The following is a 24,293-nucleotide window of genomic DNA, read 5'->3' as shown; positions in this document are numbered from 1 at the left end:
GATCCGTGCCTGTCTTTGTGGCCTTTTAGCCCCTTGGCGAATGGCAGCGTAATTCTGAGACACGGGAGAAGATCCTGGGGCAGGACTTGTCACATGAACTACCCCGAGCTCTGAAAATTCTGCAGTCTCTACCTAAGAGATGGGGCAGTTTCTGTGGCCTTTAGTTTCCCTGTCTGCTGTGTGCAGAGAAGTTCGTCCGCATCCATGGTGACTTTTTGTGCCAGCCCCACGTCAGAGAGTAACCTTCCGGGAGACATTTTAACGACACACGAGAATCCAAATTTAAGTTAAAACGCAACCGCACGGCTCACCACCCAGAGTGTAACTGGCCGACCGAAGCCCTTTGATAAGTAGCGAAGCACCAATGAGGCACACAGGTGAAGGCCCCACCTTCCGGGCCAGGCTCACCCCCATCCACGCTCAGCTCCGTCCCCGGCCTCACGACGTCGGTTGGCGGACACATTCTAATTGCAGAAACACGGAAATGTGGGAAAGGCCTTAGAAGTAAGGAAATCTCGGGATGCCATTTGGCACTTGGCTAGGATGCGTACGTCATCGATCCGCTGAGCTTCGGTTGCTCTGTGCTGGGCAGGGGGAGCCTGGCACTTGGGGCCATGTGGCCGGCAAGGACACAGGGCAGGAGAGCCGAGTGCACCCCCAGCCAGCCTCTCTCCACTTTGTCTGGAGCTCCCTGGGGCTTGGTCACTGGCGGTCAGGAGGGGCCCCTCGCTGTGGGTCTGCGGCTGGCCCTTCCATGCTGGCTGGAGGTTCTAGGAACCCCACTTGCCACAGCTGGGTGGGTCTGGACACCCCTGCCCTCGGTGCCAACCGCAGCCCGCTCCTCTCTACGCTGAGGGCTGGACGGGGAAGAGTTTTCTGTTTGGTCCTCAGTGTGGCGGTGAGGGTGGCCCCGAGGGAGGGCAGCCGGCGTGGGAGGCGGGGCTGGTGGCCGTGGACTTGAGGCCTGCCCTCTCCCTTGCAGCGTGCCCGGGTAAGTTCATGTGTAGCACGGGGAGGTGTATCCAGAAGGAGCTGCGCTGTGACGGTTGGGCTGACTGCACGGACTACAGTGACGAGCTCAACTGCCGTGAGTCCCCTCTGCCCACGCCGTGCCCCGCTCCTGGACGCCGTCCCCACCCCCCACGCCCCGTGTAGACCTCACGCCCCACCCCTCCTTCCGCGGTTTGGGTATTTCTGCAGAGTAGAGTAGAGAATTTCTGCAGTACCAGGCTCAGCTTCCGTAGCTTGGGACGCCGGGATGCCCCAGAACCAACCCCCCCCCCAGCAGGGAAAGGGGTCCGCAGGCAGCTGTCTGGTCGCGCCTGCTTCCCTGGGAAGCAGTGAGCAATGATTAATGTCAGAGCGAGGGCCCGGAGCCCAGCTGAATGCTACCCCTTACTCCCTTTAGAATGCAACGCCACCTACCAGTTCACATGCAAGAACAAGTTCTGCAAGCCCCTCTTCTGGGTGTGTGACAGCATCAACGACTGTGGGGACAACAGCGACGAGCTGGAGTGCAGTGAGTGTGGGGTGGGGCTGGACCGGCCTCCCTGCGGCCCACCCTCAGCAGGGGCCGTCGAGCCACTGCTGAGTGTTGGTGCATCCCACCCCCAGGCTGTCCGGCTCAGACCTTCAGGTGTGGCAATGGGAAGTGCATCCCACAGAACCAGCAGTGTGACGGGACGGACAACTGTGGCGACGGCTCCGACGAGGCCACGTGTGCCCTCGGTGAGGCCTGGTGGGAGCAGGAAGGAAGGAAGCCGCCGTGAGCACATTCACACTGCAGGGGGTCCCAAGTTTAACAAACACAAACCACCCTAGGTGTTAAGTGTGATGAGAAAGTACGTCAGTAGGGGGAGAATCTTCCGGAAGGCGGAGAACCTTTGGCGAGCCTGGGAGGACACGGGCATGGGTGCGGATGGGTGGGACAGGCTTGATGAGGAGCATAAGGAGGATGGGTCATTAGGTTTTGGTTGGGTGCTGCAGAGGAATTGATTGTCTGCCCCTTGTACTCCTTCTTGAACAGTGAGAACTGTTGCCTGCTCCAAACACACCTATCGCTGCCAGAACGGGCTCTGTTTGAGCAAGAGCAACCCCGAGTGTGATGGGAAGAAGGACTGTAGCGATGGCTCAGATGAGAAGAATTGTGGTGAGCAGGGCTGCTGCATACAGTTGTGCAGGTTGTTCACTGTGCAAGGCACATACAGAGGTGGAACTCATGCCAGTGCCTCACTCACCTAGCTCTGCCCTAGTGAGAGGGTGTGTTTGCCTGGGGGAAAGGATGACTTTGCTGATTGGCACAGAGGCACTGTGATCCTGGAGGCAGGGCCCGGGGCCACCAGCCTGTCAGTGCCTCTGTGGCAGAGCTGACGTCCTGTCCAAGGTGCTGGGCTGGCCCCTGCTGGCCATCCTGCCTGGAGGAGAGAGGGCACAGTTTGCCGGAGCAGCCGGCAGGGTTTTGCCCCCAGCACACCCATGCTTCAGTTTGCGGCCTCGGGTGTATTTCAGAAGCACTGGCCATAGGTTAAATCTGAGCGCAGCTATAGCCGTTCTGTGATGTCACGCCACCCATCCGCTCTTTCCTCTGAGAGCTGTGCCCGTCAGCAGTCAGCAAGGAAATCTAGGCAAATGACACTCAAATTAAATCCAAGCAAACCGGCAGATGTCTGAAGGCCTCTAAATGCATTTGGACAGGGATGGGGGGGTGGGAGTGTGAGGGTTTTGGGTTTGGAAGGAGGGAGAGGGGCCGGGGGAATGTCAGTGGGGGTCTCTGAGTCTCCGAGATATTTGTAGGGGGTCCCACGAAAAGGTGACTGCCTCACACGGCCTCTTGCTGAGTCTGGCGTGGGGAAGGGGGCGGGGGGCTGGTGCCCCCACCTGACTCTCTGACCTGTGCGTTTTCTGCGCCTCCCAGACTGTGGGCTGCGGTCGTTCTCCAGGCAGTCCCGGGTCGTCGGGGGCACGAATGCCGATGAAGGTGAGTGGCCCTGGCAGGTCAGCCTCCATGTCCTGGGCCAGGGCCACGTGTGCGGGGCTTCGATCATCTCTCGCAACTGGATGGTGTCAGCAGCTCACTGCTTCATCGACGACAGAGAATTCAGGTGGGCCGCTGGCTGGGAGGGGTTCTCCTTGTGTTTTCTGGGCTCGAAAGCCCCCGGTGTGTAAGTCATGCCAGGGCGGATGGCGCTGCGGCAGGACCAGGAGGGGTGGCAGACCCCCCAGGATGGGGCTTAATAACAGTAATCACAAAAACAGACCCCTGTTAGGTGCGCCCTCTCCGTAAAGCAGTATCTCAGTGCCTCTCCTAACAACCTGGTTGGGTGGGTCTGGTTATGTCCCCATTCTACAGAAACGGGGGTTCAGAGAGGTCAGGGCGTGTGCTTGCGGGCGTGCAGCTGGGGAGCGGCACAGGCAGGCTCGAGCCTGGGTGTGCGGGTTCCAAGGCATGTGTGGTTGGTCTGTGCACGGGGCCGCCCCGGGACCGGTTCAGACTCACATTCACGCTCCAGCTCTGCCTGCCCAGTGGCTGTGGGCTGGTGTTTCACACTTCCTGGGCCTCGGGTTCTTCCGCAGGAACGGCGACACCGTGAGTTCTTATCCCTGGAGGCCCGAGAGTACTGTGCTCGTGCACCTGAAACCCTGAGCTCTGCGCCTGGCACACAGTGCGCTCTGTCCGCTGGGCCTCGGGCCCACGGGCAGGGTCCAGCCTGGCCCAGGGGAGGTCACTGAGGAAGGGTCCTGCTGGCATCTCAGGAAGGGGGGGCAGGGCAGCGGGAGGGGGGAGGCTGACCAGCTCCTTGTGTCTTAGAGTCAGCCGGCCCAGGCCCTGTGGTTACTGGCCAGGGAGGAAGTCTGGTGGGAGAGCCTCCTCTGAGGGGAGCGGACCTTCCAGGGGCTCCCCACCCTCAGTGCCTTCTGCTGGGCGCGTACCCTTCTGCCAGAGGCAGCTGTGAAAGGTGACTGGGCTGCCACAGTCACCCTCTTGCGGGGAGGAGAGAAGAAGCACTGTGAAATCTCAGGAGAGCCAGGGCCTAGGACACCGAAGCACAGGTGTTGAGCATGGCTGGGCAGGTGCCCGTAGGCATGCGTGATGGCGGTGACCGCAGAGGTCCGGAGGGAGCAGGTCAGGGCCGTGGTCCCCGGGGCCCCGCTGGGCTGAAGGGCAGCCTCGTCCCGCCCAACTGCCCTCCCTCTTATTTTCTCATACTCTGCTCTACCCTGGGCAGAAATCATTTGATTCCTTTTTGGGGTGATGGGAGCTTACTTAAGAATTTTGTAAAAGAAACTATCATCTCGGGATCCAGACGAGTTGCAGAGATAGTACGGCGTTCCCGCGTACCCTCACCCAGTTTCTCTCGCGGGCGGGGTGCGTTTGTCAGCACTGAGGACCCCCTGGGCCCTGCCATGAACACCACCGCAGGCTCTGGTGGCGTCCCGTGGGGTTTATTCCCAGATCCTCTCTGCTGCAGGAGCCAGTCCACGTTACCACTTTGCACTGTTGTCCCCAGTCCCCAGTCTCCGATCTGTGACGGTTGCTCGGTCAGCCTGCTTTGTTTTTGTGATCTTGACAGTTCGAAGGCCAGGGGTCCCGTAGAATGCACCCCCCCCCCCAGTCTGGGTTTGTCTGATGTTCTTGTCATGATTAGACTGCGCCTCTGAGTGTCTGGAAAGAATATCACATGCCATCAGCGGGCACGGGCTACCAGCCTGACTTATCACCGGTAATGTGAATCCTCCGCTGGTTGAGATAGTGTTTGCCAGGCTGCCTCGCGGTGAAGGCCCCCTTTCTTTATTCTTTGGAAGTGAGCCAGTTTGGAATTCTTCTGTGAGGAAGCTTTGTCCCTTCTCTTCCATTTATTTATTTAGTTAGTTATTTCTATCCGTATGGACTCATGTTTATTTACATTTCTTTGGATTGTAATCCAATGCCGTGATACGACTTTGTTGCTCAGATTGTTCCAGATTCGACCATGGCACTCTCTCCCAGGTTGGCTCCTGTGTCCCTTTGATCTGCCCCCATTCTTTTGTTCTTTTGAGCCACTTCCATGCTTTCTGGCCCTACCAGGTGCTCTAGGCCTGTCTTGTATTTTCCCTGGCCCAGGCCTGGAATGAGCCATTCCCGGGGCAGGAATCCTGTTATCGGAGGACAGCGAGACCGGGCCCCATATCCTCAGTGTTACTGCAATCCCACTGCGTCTAGACCCTCAGCAGGGCGAGCCAGGATCTCCATGTATGGTCCCCGTGCCCTCTGTTCCTTCTCCCTCTTTCTCTTGCTTCATCACTGAATGTCTCATTTCCTCTTTCTTCATTTTCTCTTGATCATCAGTCTTACTTCCGCCAAGTGATAGTGCAGTTAATCCATTCGACACCCCATGCTGTTATTAGCACCGGGGGACAGAGATGAATAAGCCTTCTTCCCCGCACTTCCCAGGCTTCCCAGGCTGGGGGGACGAGATACATGACACGTGCTCATGCACACACACGTACATGCGCACGCGGCAAGTGCTGTGTGGGAACTGTGCACAGGTTACCTGGGCCCGGCGTGTGGGAGTCGAGAACTCCCCCCTGGGCGGGGGATGGAGACTTAAGAGTGCCTCTGTGAGCAGGGGTGTCTGGTGTGAGTGTTGAAACCTGAGAGTGTTTGCAACCGGACAAGGTGACGCAGACCTTCCAGACAAAGAAGGGTGTGAGCAGAGGCAGGTGGGTGTGAAGTGTGCAAGGATCTGGAGGGCAGTTACTTTGGACACATTTCTGAGTTGGCAGGTGCTCGCAGGGTGTTGCTGTGGTTAAGAGCATAGCCTGCCTGGGTTCAGTCCTGTCCACGACTTACTAGCTGTGTGATCTTGGGCAAGTTACTTAGTCTCTCTGTAGTCTGAGTCCTCATCTAAGAATGGGCAGCCCTACGTTGACGGGCTGCCTGGGGGATGAAATGACTTGACGTGTCAGCACTGAGAAGAGAGCTTGGCGTGGCTACCACCAGTGCCCTCCCAACCCCACGGCAGCCCCCGGGGCGCCTCAGTGGCTGGACCTTCACAGTTGGTCTCTCAGTTGCTGGTGAGTGTGTGTACCTTCAACGACTAGAGACTAAGTCTGCTCAAAGAGTCGAAGGCTGTCCTCGACCGAGGAATGTGGACTGGAGAGAAAAGACCATCCTGCCAGGCTTAATGTGAGGAAGCTTCGAGAAAGAGGGGCTGGGGTTGCTGGGTGAATGGGGCCGGCAAGGGGGTGGGGGCATGGGGCTTAGCATGGGCGCAGGGTGACAAAGGGATGTCTGTAGCAGGTGATGAGATCACAGACAGATGGTGCCAGAGGGGAGGAGGATGACTCTCCCACCCTGTCCCCCCAACCCCACCCATCCCATCCTTTCAATCGCCGCCGGCCCTTGCCTGCTAAATATCGCCGACCATCTGTGTACTCTTTCCCCCCTCACATTGCTGCTGCCCTCTAGCAGCTGCAGCGCCCTCTACCTGATCACCCTCTTGCTTCTCAGCATGCCTGCCTGTCTCCACAAGGTGGGAGTGGTCTTTCCAAAGAGCTAATCTGATCCTATCAACCCTTTGCTTGGGGTAACTTGTAGGATAAAGCAGAAAAGGTGTAACATGATCAACAGGGCCACATTCTCTGGCCCGTGCCATCTCTCCAGGCTCAGTCTCCTGTCCTGCCCTCACAGCTTCCGTCTTTTCAATTTCGGGGGGTATCTAAACATTCCCTTGGCTCTCTGTGGTCTTGCTGCTTTCTCCCCCACCTGCAGGCTTTGACTAGCCAAGTCCTGTTTGATCTCCAAGGCCTTGTTCATGACCTGCTTCCTCTCCCCGCCACCCGCCTCCCACCCCATACTCCGCCATAGCCTGCTGCCCATCATTCTGGAGGTCACCCATGCTGGGCTGTCATGGGTGGTTTTCATGGCTCCCTCCCCGAGGACGCGGTACACTTGGAGGTTAGGTCTCATGCAGTTCCTGGAACACCATAGATGGTTGGGAGAAGTCAGAAAGGGTAAGGCAGAATTAATGCAGATACAGAATGCCTGGCTGATCTGGTGGGTCTTGGAATCATTTCAGGCTGTTGAAAACGGCTCTCACAAAAGAAGTTTTCAGGAAGTTCTCATCTGGTAGCAACAGATTAAAAAGACCGGAGGCAAAAAGACCGGTTTGGAGGCTAGTGCTGCCGTCTAGGTGTGAGGTTCTGCAGGGAGGTGGCAGCAGGAACGGAGAGGAGGAGATAGAGGCGCGGGCTAGCGGAGGGCGGGGCTAGCGGAGGGGCGGGCTAGCGGGGGGCGGGGCTAGCGGAGGGCCGGTGAGCTGGGCTTCAGGGGCAGGGGGAGAGAGACAGTGGAGGAGGAGGTAGGGTTCAGAGCCCCGAGGAGAGAAGGCGCCGTGCCAGGACATTTTAGCACTGGCCACTTCACTAGCCTCTTGACTCTCTTGATAGGCTGGATAAAGTGAAGCTGATCTTCGTGCTTTTCTTCCTCATGCAGACTTCTATTTTAAAGATAGACTTTTCCCAATTTTTTATTTTGAAAAAATTTTCAAACCTACAAAAAAGTTGCAAATATAATGAAGGAAAAAATGACAATGAATACCCTCGTACCCTTTGTCTACATTCACTACCTGTTGAATTTGACCACATTTGTTTTATTTCTCTCTCTTTACACACGCACGTTTTTCTGAACTGTCTCCGAGTTGGGTGCAGCCATGATGACACCTGTCCCCAAGTACCTCAGCTCGTGTCTCCCAACAACGAGAGCTCCCCCCCATACCCACAATATGGGAATCACCTCCAGAAACAACAGTGTGGACACAGTACTAGTGGCAAGCCCGTCTCTCATGCTTCAGGTGTCCCCCAGTGACCCAGATATTGTCTTTTGTAGCCTTTTTTTTTTTTTTTTTTTAAATCTAGGATCCAGTCAAGGGTTGTGCTCTGTACTAGTCCTTAGTTTTCTTTAGTCTCTTAAATTTATTTATTTATTTATTTATTTATTTATATTATTATTTTTTAAACATTTTATTTATTCATTTGAGACAGAGAGATACAGAGAGAGAGAAAGTGAGAGAGCATGAGTAGGGGAGAGGCAGAGGGAGAGGGAGAAGCAGGCTCCCAGCCGAGCCAGGAGCCAGATGTGGAGCTCGATCCCAGGACCCTGGGATCATGACCTGAGCCGAAGGCAGATGCTTAACCATCTGAGCCACCCAAGCGCCCCTAGTCTCTTAAATTTAGAACAGTTCCCCTAAACCTTTATTTTTAAAAAAATTTATTATTATTTTTTAGGCATTGCATGTTTGAAAAGTCCAGGCTGGTTATTTTGCAGAATGTCTCTCAGTTTGGATTTTTTGATTGTTTTTTCATGGTTAGAGTTAGGTTAAACTTTTTTTTCCCCGGAGAACACTATATAGGTGATGCTGTGTCCTAGCCCATTGGTGGGAATGGCTGGGAGGATAGTCTGATCACTTGGTTAAGGTGTGGTCCACGGCTTTCATCCATTATAAGCGTGCCCCCCCCTTGTTATGAATAATCTTGGATGACACTTTGAGTCAGTGTGAATATCATGTTGTTTCTCTTTGGAGAGGGAGAGAGAGAGGAGCGGGGAGGGGCAGAGGGAGAAGGAGAATCTTAAGCAGGCTCCATGCCCAGTGTGGAGCCTGTTGTGGGACTCGATCTCACGACCCTGAGATCATGACCTGAGCCAGAATCAAAGAGTCACACGTTCAACTGACTAAGCCCCTTAGGAGCCCCCTGGCAATCTTTTACCCAGTGTTTTTAGCATCCATCGATGATTCTTGCTGGTGTTGGTTATTGCCAAGGTAGATGTGAAATGCGATTTCTTGTTATATTGTTTCTTCTGTATTTATTAGCTAGTGTTCTTCTGTAAAGAGTGGCTTTTCTTCTGCCCTTACAGATTCAAGATGGACTCATGGATTCCCCTCCCCCTTTTATATTACTCAGCATGCACAGTACTTTAATCCTGTTGTTCATTTTGATGTTTGGATGGTCCTGATAACTGGCTCAATGATTGTTTGAGCACTCACGTGCTTACTTCTGGTAAAACAAAATGTTCCAAGGTCGCTTTATGCCTTCCGTGCTTCAGACCTGAAATCAACCATTTCTCCAGGGAGCCTTGGTTCCTTTTAATGGAGAAGAATATATAGAAACCAAGTTCTGGGTGTTATTGGGGATGTCATTGCTTTGGGGCCATTTTTTGGGAGAAATCCTGAGCTTTGATTGCTACCTCTGATTGCACTCCCTCCTCCCCTACTCCCTTTGTATCTCCCTTTTCCCACACCAGAAATTGGCTCCCAGCAATGGCAGTGTGTTATCTTTACTCATGCAGTCCCCCAGTATACATGATACAGTGCGGAATTGCTACACTTGTCCCACCACCAACGGCAAACCTAGTAGATGAAGTTCAGTCTACTTTCCAATTCATTTTGTTCTTAGAACACGTACCACTGTGTTAAAAAAGTATTTGTGCTGAGTTCTGTGTTTTTCTTTCTGTGAAAGATCACATCGCTAAGAAATGTGTTTTTGGTAATCAGATTAAAAATCTATTACAAGAGGGAAACAAGGAGGTACAGGGGGCTGAGTGCTGTGGGCGGCTGAGGAGCCACGCAGAAGCCACAGCCCCGTCCACGGTCCGGGCAGTGGCAGGTCCCTGCTCAGGCAGCTGTCCGGCCCCTCTCGCAGGTACTCTGACCACAAGCTGTGGACCGCCTTCCTGGGCCTGCACGACCAGAGCAAGCGCAGTGCCACCGGGGTGCAGGAGCTCGGCCTCAAGCGCATCATCACCCACCCGTTCTTCAACGACTTCACCTTCGACTATGACATTGCCCTGTTGGAGCTGGACAAGCCGGCCGACTACAGCAGCTCCGTGAGGCCCATCTGCCTGCCCGAATCGTCGCACAGCTTCCCCGCCGGCAAGGCCATCTGGGTCACGGGCTGGGGCCACACCCAGGAAGGAGGTGAGCGGGCGCGAGGGGTTGGCTGGTGGGGGGAGTGGGGGGCGGGGCTGGCGGCCGCTGGGCCGCCCCCACTTCTCTCTGCCTGGTGGGGCCGGGTTGTTCAGGAGTGAAGTGCAGGCTGGGCTCCGGGTGGAAGGCCTGGCCATGCCGCTGAATTTATCTGAGTGACCTTGGCGGTTGCTTAAACTCTGAGCCTGTTTCTTCACCTGTGAAGTGAGGGTAAGACACCTTCCCAGATGGTGCTCCGTGAACGTAAGGACACTGGTGGGAGCGCTGTGTGACGCAGGGGGCCTGGCAAGCTGGGCCCGTGTCAGGTCCTGGGGCGGGAGCCCGGCCTCCTCGGCCCTTCTGTCTCCATCTGAAGGCACGTTCGTTGGTCAATGGCAAAGGGGAAAAATCAGTCATCACAGTGCGACAGCACACTGTGGCAAATCTGTAGAATAGATAGAGGAAATAGGGAAAGAACCTGACTTAACACAACCCCGGAGCCGCTGCGTGGTGCTTTCCGTCGCTCTCCTGTTTCTCGTTTCCCACACCCCGTTCCCACGCCGAACGTCCGATCTGTCACCGGTCGCCCAGTTCCTTGAGCATTTGTCAGCCACGGGCAGTGGGGTTGTGTCCGGAGATTTGCTAGTGAGGTCACTGCCGTGGGAGAGCCTGGAAGGGGGTCCTGGCCGATGCACAGGCCGGTCGGGGCGCCACGGCCCGGCTCAGCCTCGTCCCGCACTCCTGCCCCCCGCCCCCCAGGCTCGGGCGCGCTGGTCCTGCAAAAGGGCGAGATCCGCGTCATCAACCAGACGACCTGTGAGAGCCTGCTCCCGCAGCAGATCACCCCGCGCATGATGTGCGTGGGCTACCTCAGCGGCGGCGTGGACGCCTGCCAGGTGCGCGCGGGGCGGGACCCGAGGTAGGGGGCGGGGCCCGAGGTAGGGGCGGGGCCCGAGGTAGGGGGCGGGCCCAGGGCGCGGGCGCGGGCGCGGGCGGGCACTCAAACAACGAGGCGCTGGTCTCCCCGCAGGGCGACTCCGGGGGCCCCCTGTCCAGCGTGGAGGCCGACGGGCGGATTTTCCAGGCCGGCGTGGTGAGCTGGGGTGACGGCTGCGCTCAGAGGGACAAGCCCGGTGTGTACACGAGAATCTCTGAATTTCGGGACTGGATTAAAGAGCAGACTGGGGTGTAGATGCAGGGGCCATCGTTGGGCCACCCCAACGTGCACACCTGCGGGCCAAGGACAGGATCGCTAACAGCACCCCTGACTTGAGCTCCCCAGAAACCCCAGACTGTGAACTGAATCCCCAGGACTCTGGAGAGGGTGACTCGGCCTGGAAAACTTCTCTCTTCCCTCACCTCCGAAGCAGAGGATGGGAGGTGGGGAGGGAGGACACTGGCAGTGCCAAGGGGCACAGGCTTGAAGACGCAGCCTCTCCCCTCCAGTCCCAAACTGGGCTGAGGCTCGTCCGGACAATCTTTGGGCTCTGCCTCTCTGATACAGGAGCGGCTGTAATGTTGCTTTAGGACCCCTACGATGGGGCTGGTGGGGGCACTGTAGGCTCCTAGGGTCACACTGTTCAGGAGACCCAGGCCAGAGGACCTTGGAAAAGACATGGGTCTAAAATTTGAATTTTTACCAGCTCCTAGGGCGGGCTTCAGTGTATGTATTTGTGTGTATGAGTAAACTGTTTTTAGGTACATTTTTTTTTCTCGCTGGACTTGATGGGCTCTCCTTCCTCCGAGCCCCAGTTGCAAGCAGTAAACTGGGTTTAAATTCCCATCAGCACAGACCCTGGAGTCAGGCTAAGAGCAGAGGCCACAGTGCCCTGTGGCCTTATCCAGGCCAGCAAGGGATGCTATGTTTTGCTTCTGAGACCAAGGCCTGGTGCCCTGAAAGGAGGGGTGTGCAGGGCAGAGGGGGGGGGGCTGGCGGTGAGGCATGAGGTGGGAAGGGTGTGCAGTAGCTGCCTAGCCTGGGCACCCTAGGAGAGGGAGGAGCTGTGTGTCCCAGGAAGAAAGGAGGAGGTGGGGCTTTCCCTTGGGCAGGGAGGTGATCAAGTGAGTTCTGTGTACGCGTGTGTGTGCTTGTACACGCAGACATGAGGGTAGGCACGATGCCGAGGCTGTCCAGTGTGGGCTGAGCAGATGGTCCCTGAGCCTTGCAGGAGGGATGGTGCTTTGCTTAAGTGTTCTCACATCTCCAGTGTACCTTTGATTTTTACTTATTAATTTAAAATATTCTCTCTCCTTGCTTGGAGTGACACAGAATGACAGCATCAACGATCTAGGGAGGGCTTAGGGAGTTCTTGAAGGGACATTTGAGAACCTTCTGTATGCCAAGGCACTATACGGGCTGGGGCTAGGGGAAAGAAGGGGCTTAGGAAGAGAAATCAGATGGCCAGTGTCATGAACAAAGATGGCGTGGTCTTTGCTCATCACCATATCCCTGGCTCAGGCCTGGCTCCTAGAAGATGCTAATACATACTTGTTAAATCAACAGTCTTTGCCCTCCAGGAGTTTTGGGAACGGAAGGGAGGAAAACGCAGTTTGATTGGAGCGATCTGGACAGAGCTCTAGGAGGAGATCAGCTGCTTCTTTGATTTTAGCCGGAATGTTTTACTTTCTGGAGGGAGGAGAAGTTTTGTCTTCACAGCTGTGCAGGCGTGCGTGTTAGATTTTCCTGCCGGGGAAGGGAAAGAGCAACCATTCTTTACCAAGGCGTGACAAGTAGAAGAAAGAAGAGGTTGTCAAAGACTCCTCTGCAGGTGGTGCCATGTTGTGAATGGCCGGCATTCAGGGAGAGGCTTTGCCTGTGCTCTGTTTCCCGAGTACGCACACCCCTCAGGCCGCCAGCCTGGCTCAGGGGTAGAAGGGGTTGCCCACACAGTGGGGTTTGGGAGGCCAGTCCGTGCCTGCCTGTAGCATCCTCCTTCTCCCACCATGGCCTAACATGGTCTTGAGAACTCCCTCCCCAGAGCAGCAGCACCAGCTGGGAAGGCTCATGCTTCACCCACACCTGCATCAGAAACTTTGGGGCGGGGCCCTGTAGTCTGCACATTAGCAAGTTGTTCCAGGTGATTCTGACCTACCACCATTTTAGCAGTGTATCCACAGGCTAACAGCATCAGCCTCACGGGCGCCCAGGGCAGTGGCGTGCAGGTGCGTCCTGCACTTTGGCCCTGTTCTAGAAGCCTCAAACATTTGATGCCCGGAAGCTCAAGGAAGTGTCAGTTCTTTTAAAAAGACCGTGGAGCCAAATCCATTTACTCCTGACTGGAGATGAGAATAGCCTAAGAATCCTTAAGTAATGGGAAGTCAAGCCCATCACTTTGAGGCTCCTTAGTCTCCAAAGATCCATCTCTCTGGTTCTCCCCAACTACCCTGAACCTCAATTGTTTTAGCCACCAACCAAAAACATTTAAACTAAAGTTTAGTGAGTGTTTAATCCAATTGCATGGACAGGGGGTCTGATCCAGACATAGATTCTGCAGAAATAACAGTGAGTTTGGATGAGTTAGGATGGACTTTACAATGAGCCCAGTTCAGAAGTCTTCTGAGACCCAGAGCCCAGAACCCATACAGTGGGGAGGGAAGTTGTCCAGCCACTAGGGGGCAGCGCGGGATTTCCCTTCTGGGCGGCAGACCCTGCTGGGCTTGTTGCAGTCACAGGGGAGGGGCCTGCCCTCTGCTTCCTGGGGGTGGGCTGCAGTTAGGTGAGGTGGGATGGGGAAGGCCTCCAGGTCCACCTGTTCTCAGAAGGCTGCCTTCTGCTGCTTTCTAGTCGCTTTTTAGGGCCTGGGGCCCCTTTAGTACCCTCGTCCCTAATCTGCAGTCAGGACCGCTGGCCCTCAGACACTGGGACCTGGAGGACAGACATTCCCAGGACAGAGTCGAAGACAGTTTTGAGCTGAGAAGAGAGGTCACCTCTGTGGGTAGGAGGTACATGCTCTCACTGAGAGTAGCAAGCAAGTGTGAAACATCGTCCTATGACACCCAGTTGGCAGATAGCTGTGACATACAGGCAGGTATGTTCTTACACACACACACACACACACACACACACACACACATTTGCGGGGAGGAGCAGGATGTGCGTTTTAGGGACCAAGGTCCCAAATAGAATATGTCACAGGAATATGACCTGGCTGTTACACCAGGACTCCCTCTCCCTCCCCAGGGGCTCTGGGGTGCCTACAGTCTCGAATTTAGGGGGGCTCTACCTTTTGGAGATGAAATGATGCTTTTCACTTTTCTAGGTTTGGAGTCATGGGTGTATGTGTGGGTGCATGTGTCATGTATGTGGGTGTTTTGCACACCTGCACCCACACGTCAGGGGAATTGGATCTTTAAGTCAGCGGTTCTCAGACATTTGAATTTCTTGGAACTGTGAAGTCATAAGAGTACATGGGCCCAACAGATCTCCCACTTAATGATGAGTGCCTTCGAAGTGTTCTACATGCTTTACTTGTTCTTATTTAATTTAAACCTCAACTATGGTCATTCCCATTGTACAGACAGAAAACCACGGCGCTAAGAGTTTAAATCATTGCCCAAGATCCCGCATTTAGGACCTATTGGATCTAAGACTTGGGTGCTGGTGATCTGGCTCGTACTCTTAGGCACTGGCCCACCATGAACTATGTATTGTTCAGACATCATCATTTCCTAAAGAAAGGAAATTGTAACACAATTCACAGAGAATGAAGGTAGGCTGCATGAGTCCCCATTGCTTTTGGGAATTCTGATGAACCTGGTCACGAGTCCTTTGTGCCACACAGCCTATTTTCTGGGCTGGGGCTTTGCCAGCCTGGGTAGAATGTTGCCACTGATGGGGTCCCTGGGCTCCACCTAGCTGCCAGGCCATCTCAGTTTGCCCAGTAAGAGTGGTTGGTTGAGAAGGGCGCCTGCGTGGCTCAGTTGGTTAAGCGTCTGCCTTCAGCTCAGGTCGTGATCTCAGGGTCCTGGGATCGAGCCCCACATTGGGCTCCCTGCTCAGTGGGGAGCCTGCTTCTCCCTCTCCCTCTGCCTGCCTCTGTGCTTACTTGTGCTCTCTCTCTCTCTCTCTCGCTGTCAAATAAATGAATAAAATCTTAAAAAAAAAAAAATAAAAGAAACGACAAAAAAAAAGAGTGGTTGGTTGAGGGAAGGAAGGAGGTGGGGGGTAACCACTGTCTCAGAACAGGTGCCTCTGGTCACTGGGTCATTCCTCAGGGTGACCATCAGGAAGAAAGCTGGCAAAACCACCAAGTACCACTGAGAATGACGAGACCAGACCCCAAAGCAGGAATGGGAGTATTTGTCACCTGCTTTTACCTCTTGGCATGACCTAGAAGATGGTTCAAACTGTCCTTCCACAAGATGACCAGCACTGGCATTGACAACAGGATGTCGGAGAGGTTTTGAGCAAGTGGCCATTGCTCTGGGCCTGTGGGGGGTGGGGGACAGTCTCCCCTCGGGGATGAGCGCTTCTCAGCTGGTGGCAGAGACAGGAGATGAGAGGGAGCTGCCGCGGGATATCAGGAAAGCGGGAGTGAGCTGGCCGCAGGCACTGGCTGAACGTACAGGGGAGGCCTCGGTCTAGATTTATTATCTGTTCCCTGCCCCTCAAGGAAAACCCCTGAAGAAAGAGCAGCTTTGACTCTCAGATGAACACCTGTCCATCACACGAACTGCTTTGGTGCTCAGATAGGGCCCCAGTGATGACATATTTTGATGAAGAAATCCTCTCACTCTTAGGATTTCAACTGGTTTCGCTCTCCTTTTTCTGTTTCCCTCCTTTTCTTCTCGAGAGGGGTGTATACTCCCAAGTTCCATCATCCTGTGTCTGCAGCTTAGAGACCGTGTATTTATTCTATCCCCTCACCTCTGATGGTTTCCTAAAAAGTCCCCATCCAGAGCTGTTTCCAGGCGTCGGCAGGATCCATTCCATGGTCTGTCTGTTCCATTGTTGCAGGCTCTTCCACCGGGAGGAGGCATGTGTGTATTTTCCTGGGATGTAAACCTAACTTTCCCTGCCCCTTGGCTCTCCGGGCCTCCCTTCCACTGCACACGTCCTTCACCTTGGAGGTCATCACTGTTTCCCTGCCCACACCCTTGTGATCAAGAATAACTCCATCTCTGTGCCAGACCCCTCCTCTGGAACTTCATATGGACTTGCTTAACTCAAAAAGGAAATTCTTAGCCTGTGCTCCTTTTCCAGAGAGCTGCGGGAACACAGTGGCTGTGCGTGTGGTGGTGGTGGGGGTTACTGGGAGGGGGAGGCTGGGGGCAGGGGAGGACGAGGGCCAGGAGAAGGGGAGAGAAGCTCTCTCTCCGCACAGAAGTATGTTCAGAATAGTTCCCAGAATAAACGGTATGGGATACCTCTTTGAATTTCATAATATAAATACCGTCCAAATGCCTATGAGGACTGCAGAAATGTACAGAAGCAGACGAGAAAAACTTGGCATCTTCGAAACCTCTGACTTGCAAAAAGGGGTAACAAGCTTATTTACGTAAGCCAGCCAGAGGAAAGGGTGAAGAAAGAAGTCATTCATTAATTCAACAAGCTTTCGCAGGGGACCACTCTGCCATTTGTGACTGGGGAAAGGGCAGTTGATGGAGGAGGGGGGTCTACCTCAGGCTGCTCGGGCCCATCCTAGGCAGACACTTGGGTAGCACGTCCTGAAGCCGTCCAGGGCCTGCAGGGAGTTCCCATTCCTTGCAGGTGTGAGATCACAGGGGCTGGTTACCTGCCGGGGCAGGGGAAACGTGTCTATGCCGGGGGGCCTTTCCAGTTTGTGCCAGGACCTTCAATTGCTCAGTGGGAACCGTTTCCTGGGAAAACAAGGGCCTGAGGGGCCCCCTTTCAGAACCGGGAGAATACCACCATTCAGGCTCACAGTTGGAAAGAACCTTAAAGGACATCTAAGCCAGGGGCACCAAGGTTAGGCGTCTGACTCTTGATTTCGGCTCAGGTCATGATGGGCTCCATGCTGGGCATGGAACCTGCTTAAGATTCTCTTGCTCCCTCTGCCCCTTCCCCCACTTGCTCTCGTGCTTGCACTCTCTCTCTCAAAGTCAATAAATAAATTAAAAAAAACAAAAACAAAAACCAGTTCATCTAGGCCAATCCGCAGCAGGGCAGAGACAGGCTTCCGGTGCCTAGGAACTTGCTGTCCCTCCACCTGTCTTCGTACACCTGTCCTGCCAAATGGTGTTACAAGTTATCTTGATGTCTGTCTCTCCCGTCGCTGGATGTTGGCGCTGGATAGGCTCTGGCAGATCATCTGCTCCAACAATATGTAAGAAGTGTCAGTAACAACCAGCAGTGTGTGCTGAGTGTCCATATAGATAACCCCACTGCACCCTCCTCAAGGTCCTGTGAAGTGTATTTTCTCATTACCGTTTACATGAGCGGAAACTGAGGCCTGGAGGCGCACTGTATCTTGCTCAAGGTTCCTCAGTGATCGGAGAGGAAGGTTGCAAACCCAATTGCTGGCCTCCTAAGCCTGTGCAATTAATCCTGCACTGCCTTCTAGAACCAAGGTACTCTCCACTTGAAGCTTTGAGATGCTGGGTCCAGGCAGGACCTCCCTTGCCAGGTAATAAACTCACTGGCTTAGGTACCATGTGGAAAAGACTAAAAGGAACTTTCACTAGCTGGACTCTGAAATGGCTCCTTCAGCATTTAAAAATCTTTCCCATTCCCATTTCCCTTCAGCCCCTGGGCATTTCCCTTTCTCAGGGGCCAGACCATCTGCTTTTTCTTATTCCCCTGCCTGGGGCCAGTGTGGACTGGAGGGAGAAAACATTTCCTCAAGGCCTGGGAAGCAGAACTCCTTGTTCTGACCTGTGGTTCAGAAAAATCCTCCTCTGCCCCTCATCTTGCCCCCCTAGGCCATGCATTTCTGCTGAATGCTGGTTGCCTTTTGGGGAGGCTTAAGTGAAGGGCAGCAGAAGCCCAAAGTGATGGGGGCACCTCAGCTTGGAGCAGTGAGTGGAAAGGAGGATGGATAGAAATTCTGTTGGACTGTGGAACGTGTACTTGGTGAGCCAGGGAAATCTCCCTTGCTCATATTTTTCCATCTCAAAGACCCACAAATGGAGCCTGTGGTCCCGGGGCGGGTGAAAATATTCCTGGATCACCAATGACAGAGATTTTCACTGGGACCTGAGGGAATGTAGCAACCAGAGCTGTAAAGACAATTCCGTTGTGTTCTAGTTCAAAGGCTTTTGAGAAATAAAAAAGGAGTTAATAGTTTGGACCGTTGCCCTGAGTATTTATTTTAAACAAAAGCTTTTTAATCTGGTTTAAAAATATTTTGTTCAGTTTAAGGTTAAGGGCAAAGAGATTATTTTGAACCTAGGCGCTGGGGCTTACTTTGGCAAGAGCAGTAGGGGGCGCTCACACATCACATTTCCTAAGACCAGTCGCTGAAGAAGCAGGAGTAGAGGTCCCGAAGGAAGTTTTGGGCAGTTCACCTCTCTCCACCGTGTCCCTCCCATCCAATTTATGACGAGTCTCGGCGAAGCATAGATGTAGAACTCCTGCGTCCCCATGCATGGAAACCCGGGTTTGGACACCACCGTGAAGGTGATTTCCAGTGGCCTCGCTGCTGACCCCTCACCCCCAGGTGTGAACACCCGGGGCAAGGGCAGATTGTCAGCTGTCCCCCCCACCCCCCCCCAAGCACACCGTGGGAGAACTCACTGTACTTTACGGACACTGGCAGGCACTTTTTAAGTCCCACAAATATTTCCGGAGCTCCTGAGCTGGATGGCCTATCTCTGTAGGTGGAGCGAGTCTCATTTGTATGACCTTGGACTCTGAAGGGTTGGAATCACGCAGGAGTCCTTGGCAGACTCCTGGCCTGGAGCAGGTTTATGGGAGGCCAAAGGAATTTGGGATCACGGTCAGTGCTGGGGGGAGCTGAGCATTTTCTTTTCTCTCTTCTTGGGGCCCCAAGAAGCTCCCCAGATCACCATTGCAGAGCACGGATTTCATCCCATCTAATGTACCTGGAAACATTTCACATCTCAAGTTTTTCTTCCAAGGTTAAATAATTTTAACCCTTCAGGTTTCCCTCACTACTTTCTAGCTTTTCAGTCATGTTCACATCAAGTACCACGGAAGCTGATGAATGGTTCATGATTAGGTGTTTCTTCATTAATGAAAGTGAAAATGACAGAGGTAGGAAGTATGTTGAGGTTGATACTATACTTTTTTTTAATTAACTGTAACCTTGGACAGAATGCCATTTTAAAAAAAGATTTTATTTATTCATTTGACAGAGAGAGAGAGCACAAGCAGGGGAAGGGGCAGAGGGAGAAGCAGACTCCCCGCTGAGCAGGGAGCCCGATGGTGGGGCTTGATCCCAGGACCTTGGGATCATGACCTGAGCCGAAGGCAGACGTTTAACCGACTGAGCCACCCAGGCGTCCTCAGAATGCCATTTTTATGGACCCATTTCCATGGTATGTACATTCATACCTCATTTATTTATTCAAAGGATACATACTGACTTCTTACTCTGCGCCAGGCCTGTTCTAGGCACTGGGCATAAGTGTGATGATTCTGAATACCTCGGGAGGAAGGCAGGGCTTAGGGAAGTTAAGTGACTTGCTCACATGCTGTACTCAGAATTTTCCGACTCTGCACACAGCACTGTCCTGTCTGTGTCTTATCACGGGAGGGAAGAAAAGAACCTTAGAAAGGTAGGAGCAGAACTGAATGTTCCGTAAAAACTTTATCAATGCCCACCTACTCACAGATGAGTTTCTGGCTCTGGAAAGGTAAGCATATTTGTTCCATGTTCCTGTCACGCTAGATTAACATTATTTGGGACTGAGTCTGAATTGGATTCAGCCTTGGCCTCCCCAGATATTTTTCATTCTTCTTGGGATCAGTGATCCTCTTCTATGTTGTTCTTATTCATGGAACTGCATTATAGATAACTTCTGGGAAGCAAGGATCAAACTGTCATGTCTACACCGAGGACAGGTTATACAACTTATTTAACCTACTTAAAGATGGCCTGTTGCAATGGTGTGTGGAGAGAACCAGGGAGACGGCCAGCCAGCGTTCCAAGGTTTAGGAACTCCAGTGCTGAGTGTTGAGTTGTTGGCTGGGGCATCTGGTTCCCACTGGAGGCTGGGGTTGCTGGGCAGAACTGAGCTGCTGGGTTTTCCTTTGCTCCTGGCTCCGCTCATCCTCTCCACGCCCCCTCCCAACCTACACTTTATGGTGGGAGAGGAGCTGGAAAATCCACTGACGCATATTAAGAGCTGGGATAAACCAGTGACTATGAGTGAGAGAGTCCAGGTGGGAAGGGAATCAGCCAGCTGGGGAAACACCTACACCTGGTGCCTGCAAACAGAGGCAAGAAGGGGTTGGATTTTGTTTGGCTCTGGGATGGTGTTGTTGCTGACAGTAAGGGCGCTGTGTGAGAAGGGTAATGTCACGCTCATTTTTACTGAACATGAAAGGGCTTTCTGTCCCAAGTGCTCCAGTGGGGAGGCTCAGGGCCCTGTGGCCCCTTGAGGGAGGGTCTGGTAGCTGTCCTGGGGAGGGGGCATTGGAGTGGGCAGGACTGATGGTTACAGAAGCGCTCCAATGACATAGGGAGGAGCGGAGCTACAGAGGTACCCTCGGCCTGAACAGAGGCCCCCCCGTTTCCTGTTACCCTTCCTTTCCAGTGTGTGTGTATGTTTGGGGGCACTTACAACGTGCAAGGCAAAGTTGGAACTAACCCTTCCCCGGAGCTAACCTGGGCTGGTCTCTTTCTTCTGGGACCACAGGGGAATCCCTGCTATGTCCATGGGAGGCCTGGGATGCTGTGGGACCACAGTCTGCTAGAAAGGATGCACAAATGTACCTGGCTCATACCGGGCACTAGTGGGCAATCAGAGCTTAGATCTTCTATGCATATGCGCATTTCCCTGTTTCGACCTCATCCTTTTCCTAACACTTCCCTGCTGCGGCACTTTAAAAGGCGCCTAATAAGATCTTCCAGGGCAGTGATGTCTAGCTTTTCACCTGTCAGATAGTTCCTGAGGAAGAGAGTCTAAGAAAAGCCACTTGATGTTTACAGGATGAAGGCAGAGTACGTACTTGTGGAGTACATCTGCACACACAGGGGGTGTGTAGTCGGTCCTCCTACAGGAAAGGATGCGTCCACCTATGTGACACAGAGGGCTTTTAAATGGCACCTTAAACTCCCAAAGCATCCTCAAATTTGGATATAGAGAAGGAGCTCAGCTATACAAAAAAAATGAGAACCTACAACTGCTGCCGGTGTGTAGCTTTAAGCTCAGTTCCTAACTCAGAGCAACCTGCTTCTTGGCTTGCTCTGAGTTTGCTCAGGAAGACGGATTTTATGCCTGGAAACAAACCTCCTTCATGCGGTTTCTGTTCCACTTTTCAGTCTCTGTAGCATTGCCTCTTCTGCCTTGGCTTCTTCCCACAGAGGCCTCAAACCAAACTCCATGTGGGTGGGGACCCCGGCCTGCCTGCTGTCAACATGCCAAGCAGGGACACACCTGGCTCAGCCCTTGCTCTCTTCCCTCCCCTCCTTAGACCTTTACTTCCGTGCCGTTCTCACTCTGGCCATCCTACCTGCAATCGCTCACGTGCCCACCGACACACTCTATTTACCTTGTTTATTGTTGGGCAGACCCCCCTCCCCAATCCTTTCCCCACCAAGAATAGAAACTCTACAAGAGCAAGATTGCTGTTGTTCTGTTCGAGGCTGCAACCTGCAGTGCCGAGAACAGTGTCTGGTGTAGCAGACATTTTATATTTATTGAAGGGAAGTAGGAGGAGGAATGATAAGCAGCAGAGGGAATTAGGATATGAGAAAGGTCTCTGAACTTTCAACCCCACCAACCTGGTTCAGCAAAAGCAGAGTGCTGCTCCAATGGGCCACCCAGCTGAATAACTATTTGCACCACTGTTCCTAGAGGAGAAACGTCTCTCCTCAGCCTTGATCTGAGCTCAACTCTGGAACCTTGCTGAGAACTTTTCCTAACTCTTGTCCTATTTTCCCTAGGACACAGGGTTCCCCCCTCAAAAACAAAGGGAGGCCGCCTAAGAATTTGATGAGGTCAAGTACAATAGGCCTTGGAATAGAGCAGACACCGTCCACTGTTCTAATGAGGCCTGGTCTTAAAATCACAGGCCCACTTCTCACCAAATCCGTTCCCCAACCCCTACGCACCCCCCTCCCTCTAGCCACACTCCAGTTACCTTCCTTTGGGCTCTTCTGTAAAATCCTGAAGTAATTCCTAAGTGATCTCAGTTAAGTCTGTATGCTTTCCCTCTTTGATTGTCCTTAATCTTTTTAGAGCAAGCCTTAATTGTTTCTCTGCCTGAAAATGTGAGATGGTTCTCTATTTCCTACCAAATTTGGTTCAACTTCTTAAGGCCTTCTCTGATCTGGGCACAGTCTGTAACATTTTCTTCCACTCTTCCCACTCAGGGATCTTTAATGCTCGGCAAATTAAGCTACTTTCATTCCCTGGACATTTTACCTCCTAGGCTCAAATGTTGTTTCCTGGAGTGGCCCCCTTTTCTTCTCATTTCTGCCTGTACCAGTCCTAGACCTCTTTTCAAGGAAGATCCAGCTCAACTGTTGCCTCCTCCATGTTGCCTTCCCTGATCCCTCCAGCCAGGTCTTTTCCTCCTTCAAATTTGCAAAGCACACTATTGGGTGTTTCTCTCATGGCAATCAGTTATTTTTATTTTAGTTTTCTTTACTTCATAAGCCATAATCTCCTAAAGTCAGACTTCAGGAAGTCCCGATCTAGTGTGGGAAGCTCTGGGAAAGCTTCTTTAAGAATTGATATGTAGGGATGGACTTGATGAGTAAACCAGACAAAGGGAGAAAAATGACAGGGCCAGTGTTTTAGAGAACAATTTGGGGAAATTTTGACGACTGATGGCAGTTCTTCTCAGGATTAAAGTGAATATTCAGGGGCGCCTGGGTGGCTCAGTCGTTGTCTGCCTTCAGCTCAGGTCATGATCCCAGGGTCCTGGCAGCCTGCTTCTCCCTCTCCCTGCCACTCTGCCTACTTGTGCTGTCAAATAATAAATAAAATCTTAAAAAAAAAAAAAATCACAATGCTAGACCTGGCAGGAGAACAGTTCTGGTTTCTCTTCCAATCATCGTATCTGGGAAGCCCACACACATACAGGCTCTAACAATTCAAGGCCTCTGAGGCTCCAGCCCTGGAGATTTCTGAGGGCATCTAATGCTTTTCTATAATGGGTAGGCAGGGCACACACCACCTATGTGGACCATAGATTATTACTTTCCCTGCTTGTCTCAATGGGTTTTTGAACACCACTAAAGGTGCTAGCATTTTATTTTTTAGTAAATTCTACACCTAACGTGGGACTCAAACTCACAACCCTGAAGAGTCACATGCTCTATAGACTGAACCAGTCAGGCTCCCAAAGTGCTAGCATTTTATAAGCTGTAAAACATACCGAAAAGGAATTTTTACTTATCTTGTGAGGTAGACTCATTTGCATTCAATAAAAAATTCTGTTCCTGGACAAAAGTTATCATGCACACAAGTGCTACCATGAACTATTGATGCTTGGATGGCCAAAGAGAGTATACCTGTTTTAGTCCCTATTTTAAAATGGTCTATATGCCAAGGATGTGGATGCAGCTAGAGTATTATGCTAAGCGAAATAAGTCAGAGAAAGACAAATACCATGATTTCATTCATACACGGAATTTAAGAAATGAAACAGATGAACATGGTGGGGAAGGAGAGGCAAACCTATAGAGAACACACTGAGGGCTGCTGGCAGGGAGGTGGCGGGGTGGGGGGGTGAGGGGTGTTAAGGACGGCACCTGTGATGAGCACTGAGCGTTGTATGTAAATGATGAACCACTAAATCCTATAACTGAAACTAATATTACACTGTATATTAGCTAATTTAAATAAAAACTTGAAAAAGGAAAAAAATGGTCTACAGGAACTTAATTTGGTTATTATTTTTTTATTTTTTAATGTTCTAAAGCAACTTTTCCAACAGAGCATCTCTAGAAAGCAAGAATCATCAGAGACAATTCATCTGAGGCTAGCCTTTTACTGGAGAGTGTGTTCGAATGTACTGCTAAGCCTAACTATTCAGGATCTCTGGTCAGAGACGCACTCATTCACTAAATGATCTTCAGCTGAAGGCAGTCAGCTGTGGGAAAAATTAGGCAGGGATAGAAAGAAGGGTGTGAGATCAGTCAGAATGACTAAAATTAACAAGTCAGGAAACGACAGATGTTGGCGGGGATGCGGAGAAAGGGGAACCCTCCTACACTGTTGGTGGGAATGCAAGCTGGTGCAGCCACTCTGGAAAAC

General features: G+C 52.5%; 1 protein-coding gene across 1 annotated transcript in view; it reads left to right on the top strand.

The window, feature by feature from the left end:
• ST14 (ST14 transmembrane serine protease matriptase) overlaps positions 1-11,654 on the top strand; it is a 40,284-nt gene extending 28,630 nt beyond the window's left edge. The window contains exons 12-19 of the mRNA XM_021696325.2: positions 983-1,087; positions 1,409-1,519; positions 1,615-1,728; positions 2,027-2,149; positions 2,915-3,101; positions 9,679-9,953; positions 10,701-10,837; positions 10,972-11,654. Of these exons, the coding sequence (XP_021552000.2) occupies positions 983-1,087; positions 1,409-1,519; positions 1,615-1,728; positions 2,027-2,149; positions 2,915-3,101; positions 9,679-9,953; positions 10,701-10,837; positions 10,972-11,133 (1,214 nt within the window). The 3' untranslated portion in view covers positions 11,134-11,654. The remainder of the gene's footprint in view (positions 1-982; positions 1,088-1,408; positions 1,520-1,614; positions 1,729-2,026; positions 2,150-2,914; positions 3,102-9,678; positions 9,954-10,700; positions 10,838-10,971) is intronic.
• The last annotated feature ends 12,639 nt before the right edge of the window (positions 11,655-24,293 follow it).

The sequence above is a fragment of the Neomonachus schauinslandi genome, chromosome 11, assembly GCF_002201575.2.
Source record: "Neomonachus schauinslandi chromosome 11, ASM220157v2, whole genome shotgun sequence".
NCBI classification, from domain to species: Eukaryota; Metazoa; Chordata; class Mammalia; order Carnivora; family Phocidae; genus Neomonachus; species Neomonachus schauinslandi.
This window is presented reverse-complemented; position numbering and strand designations above follow the sequence as displayed.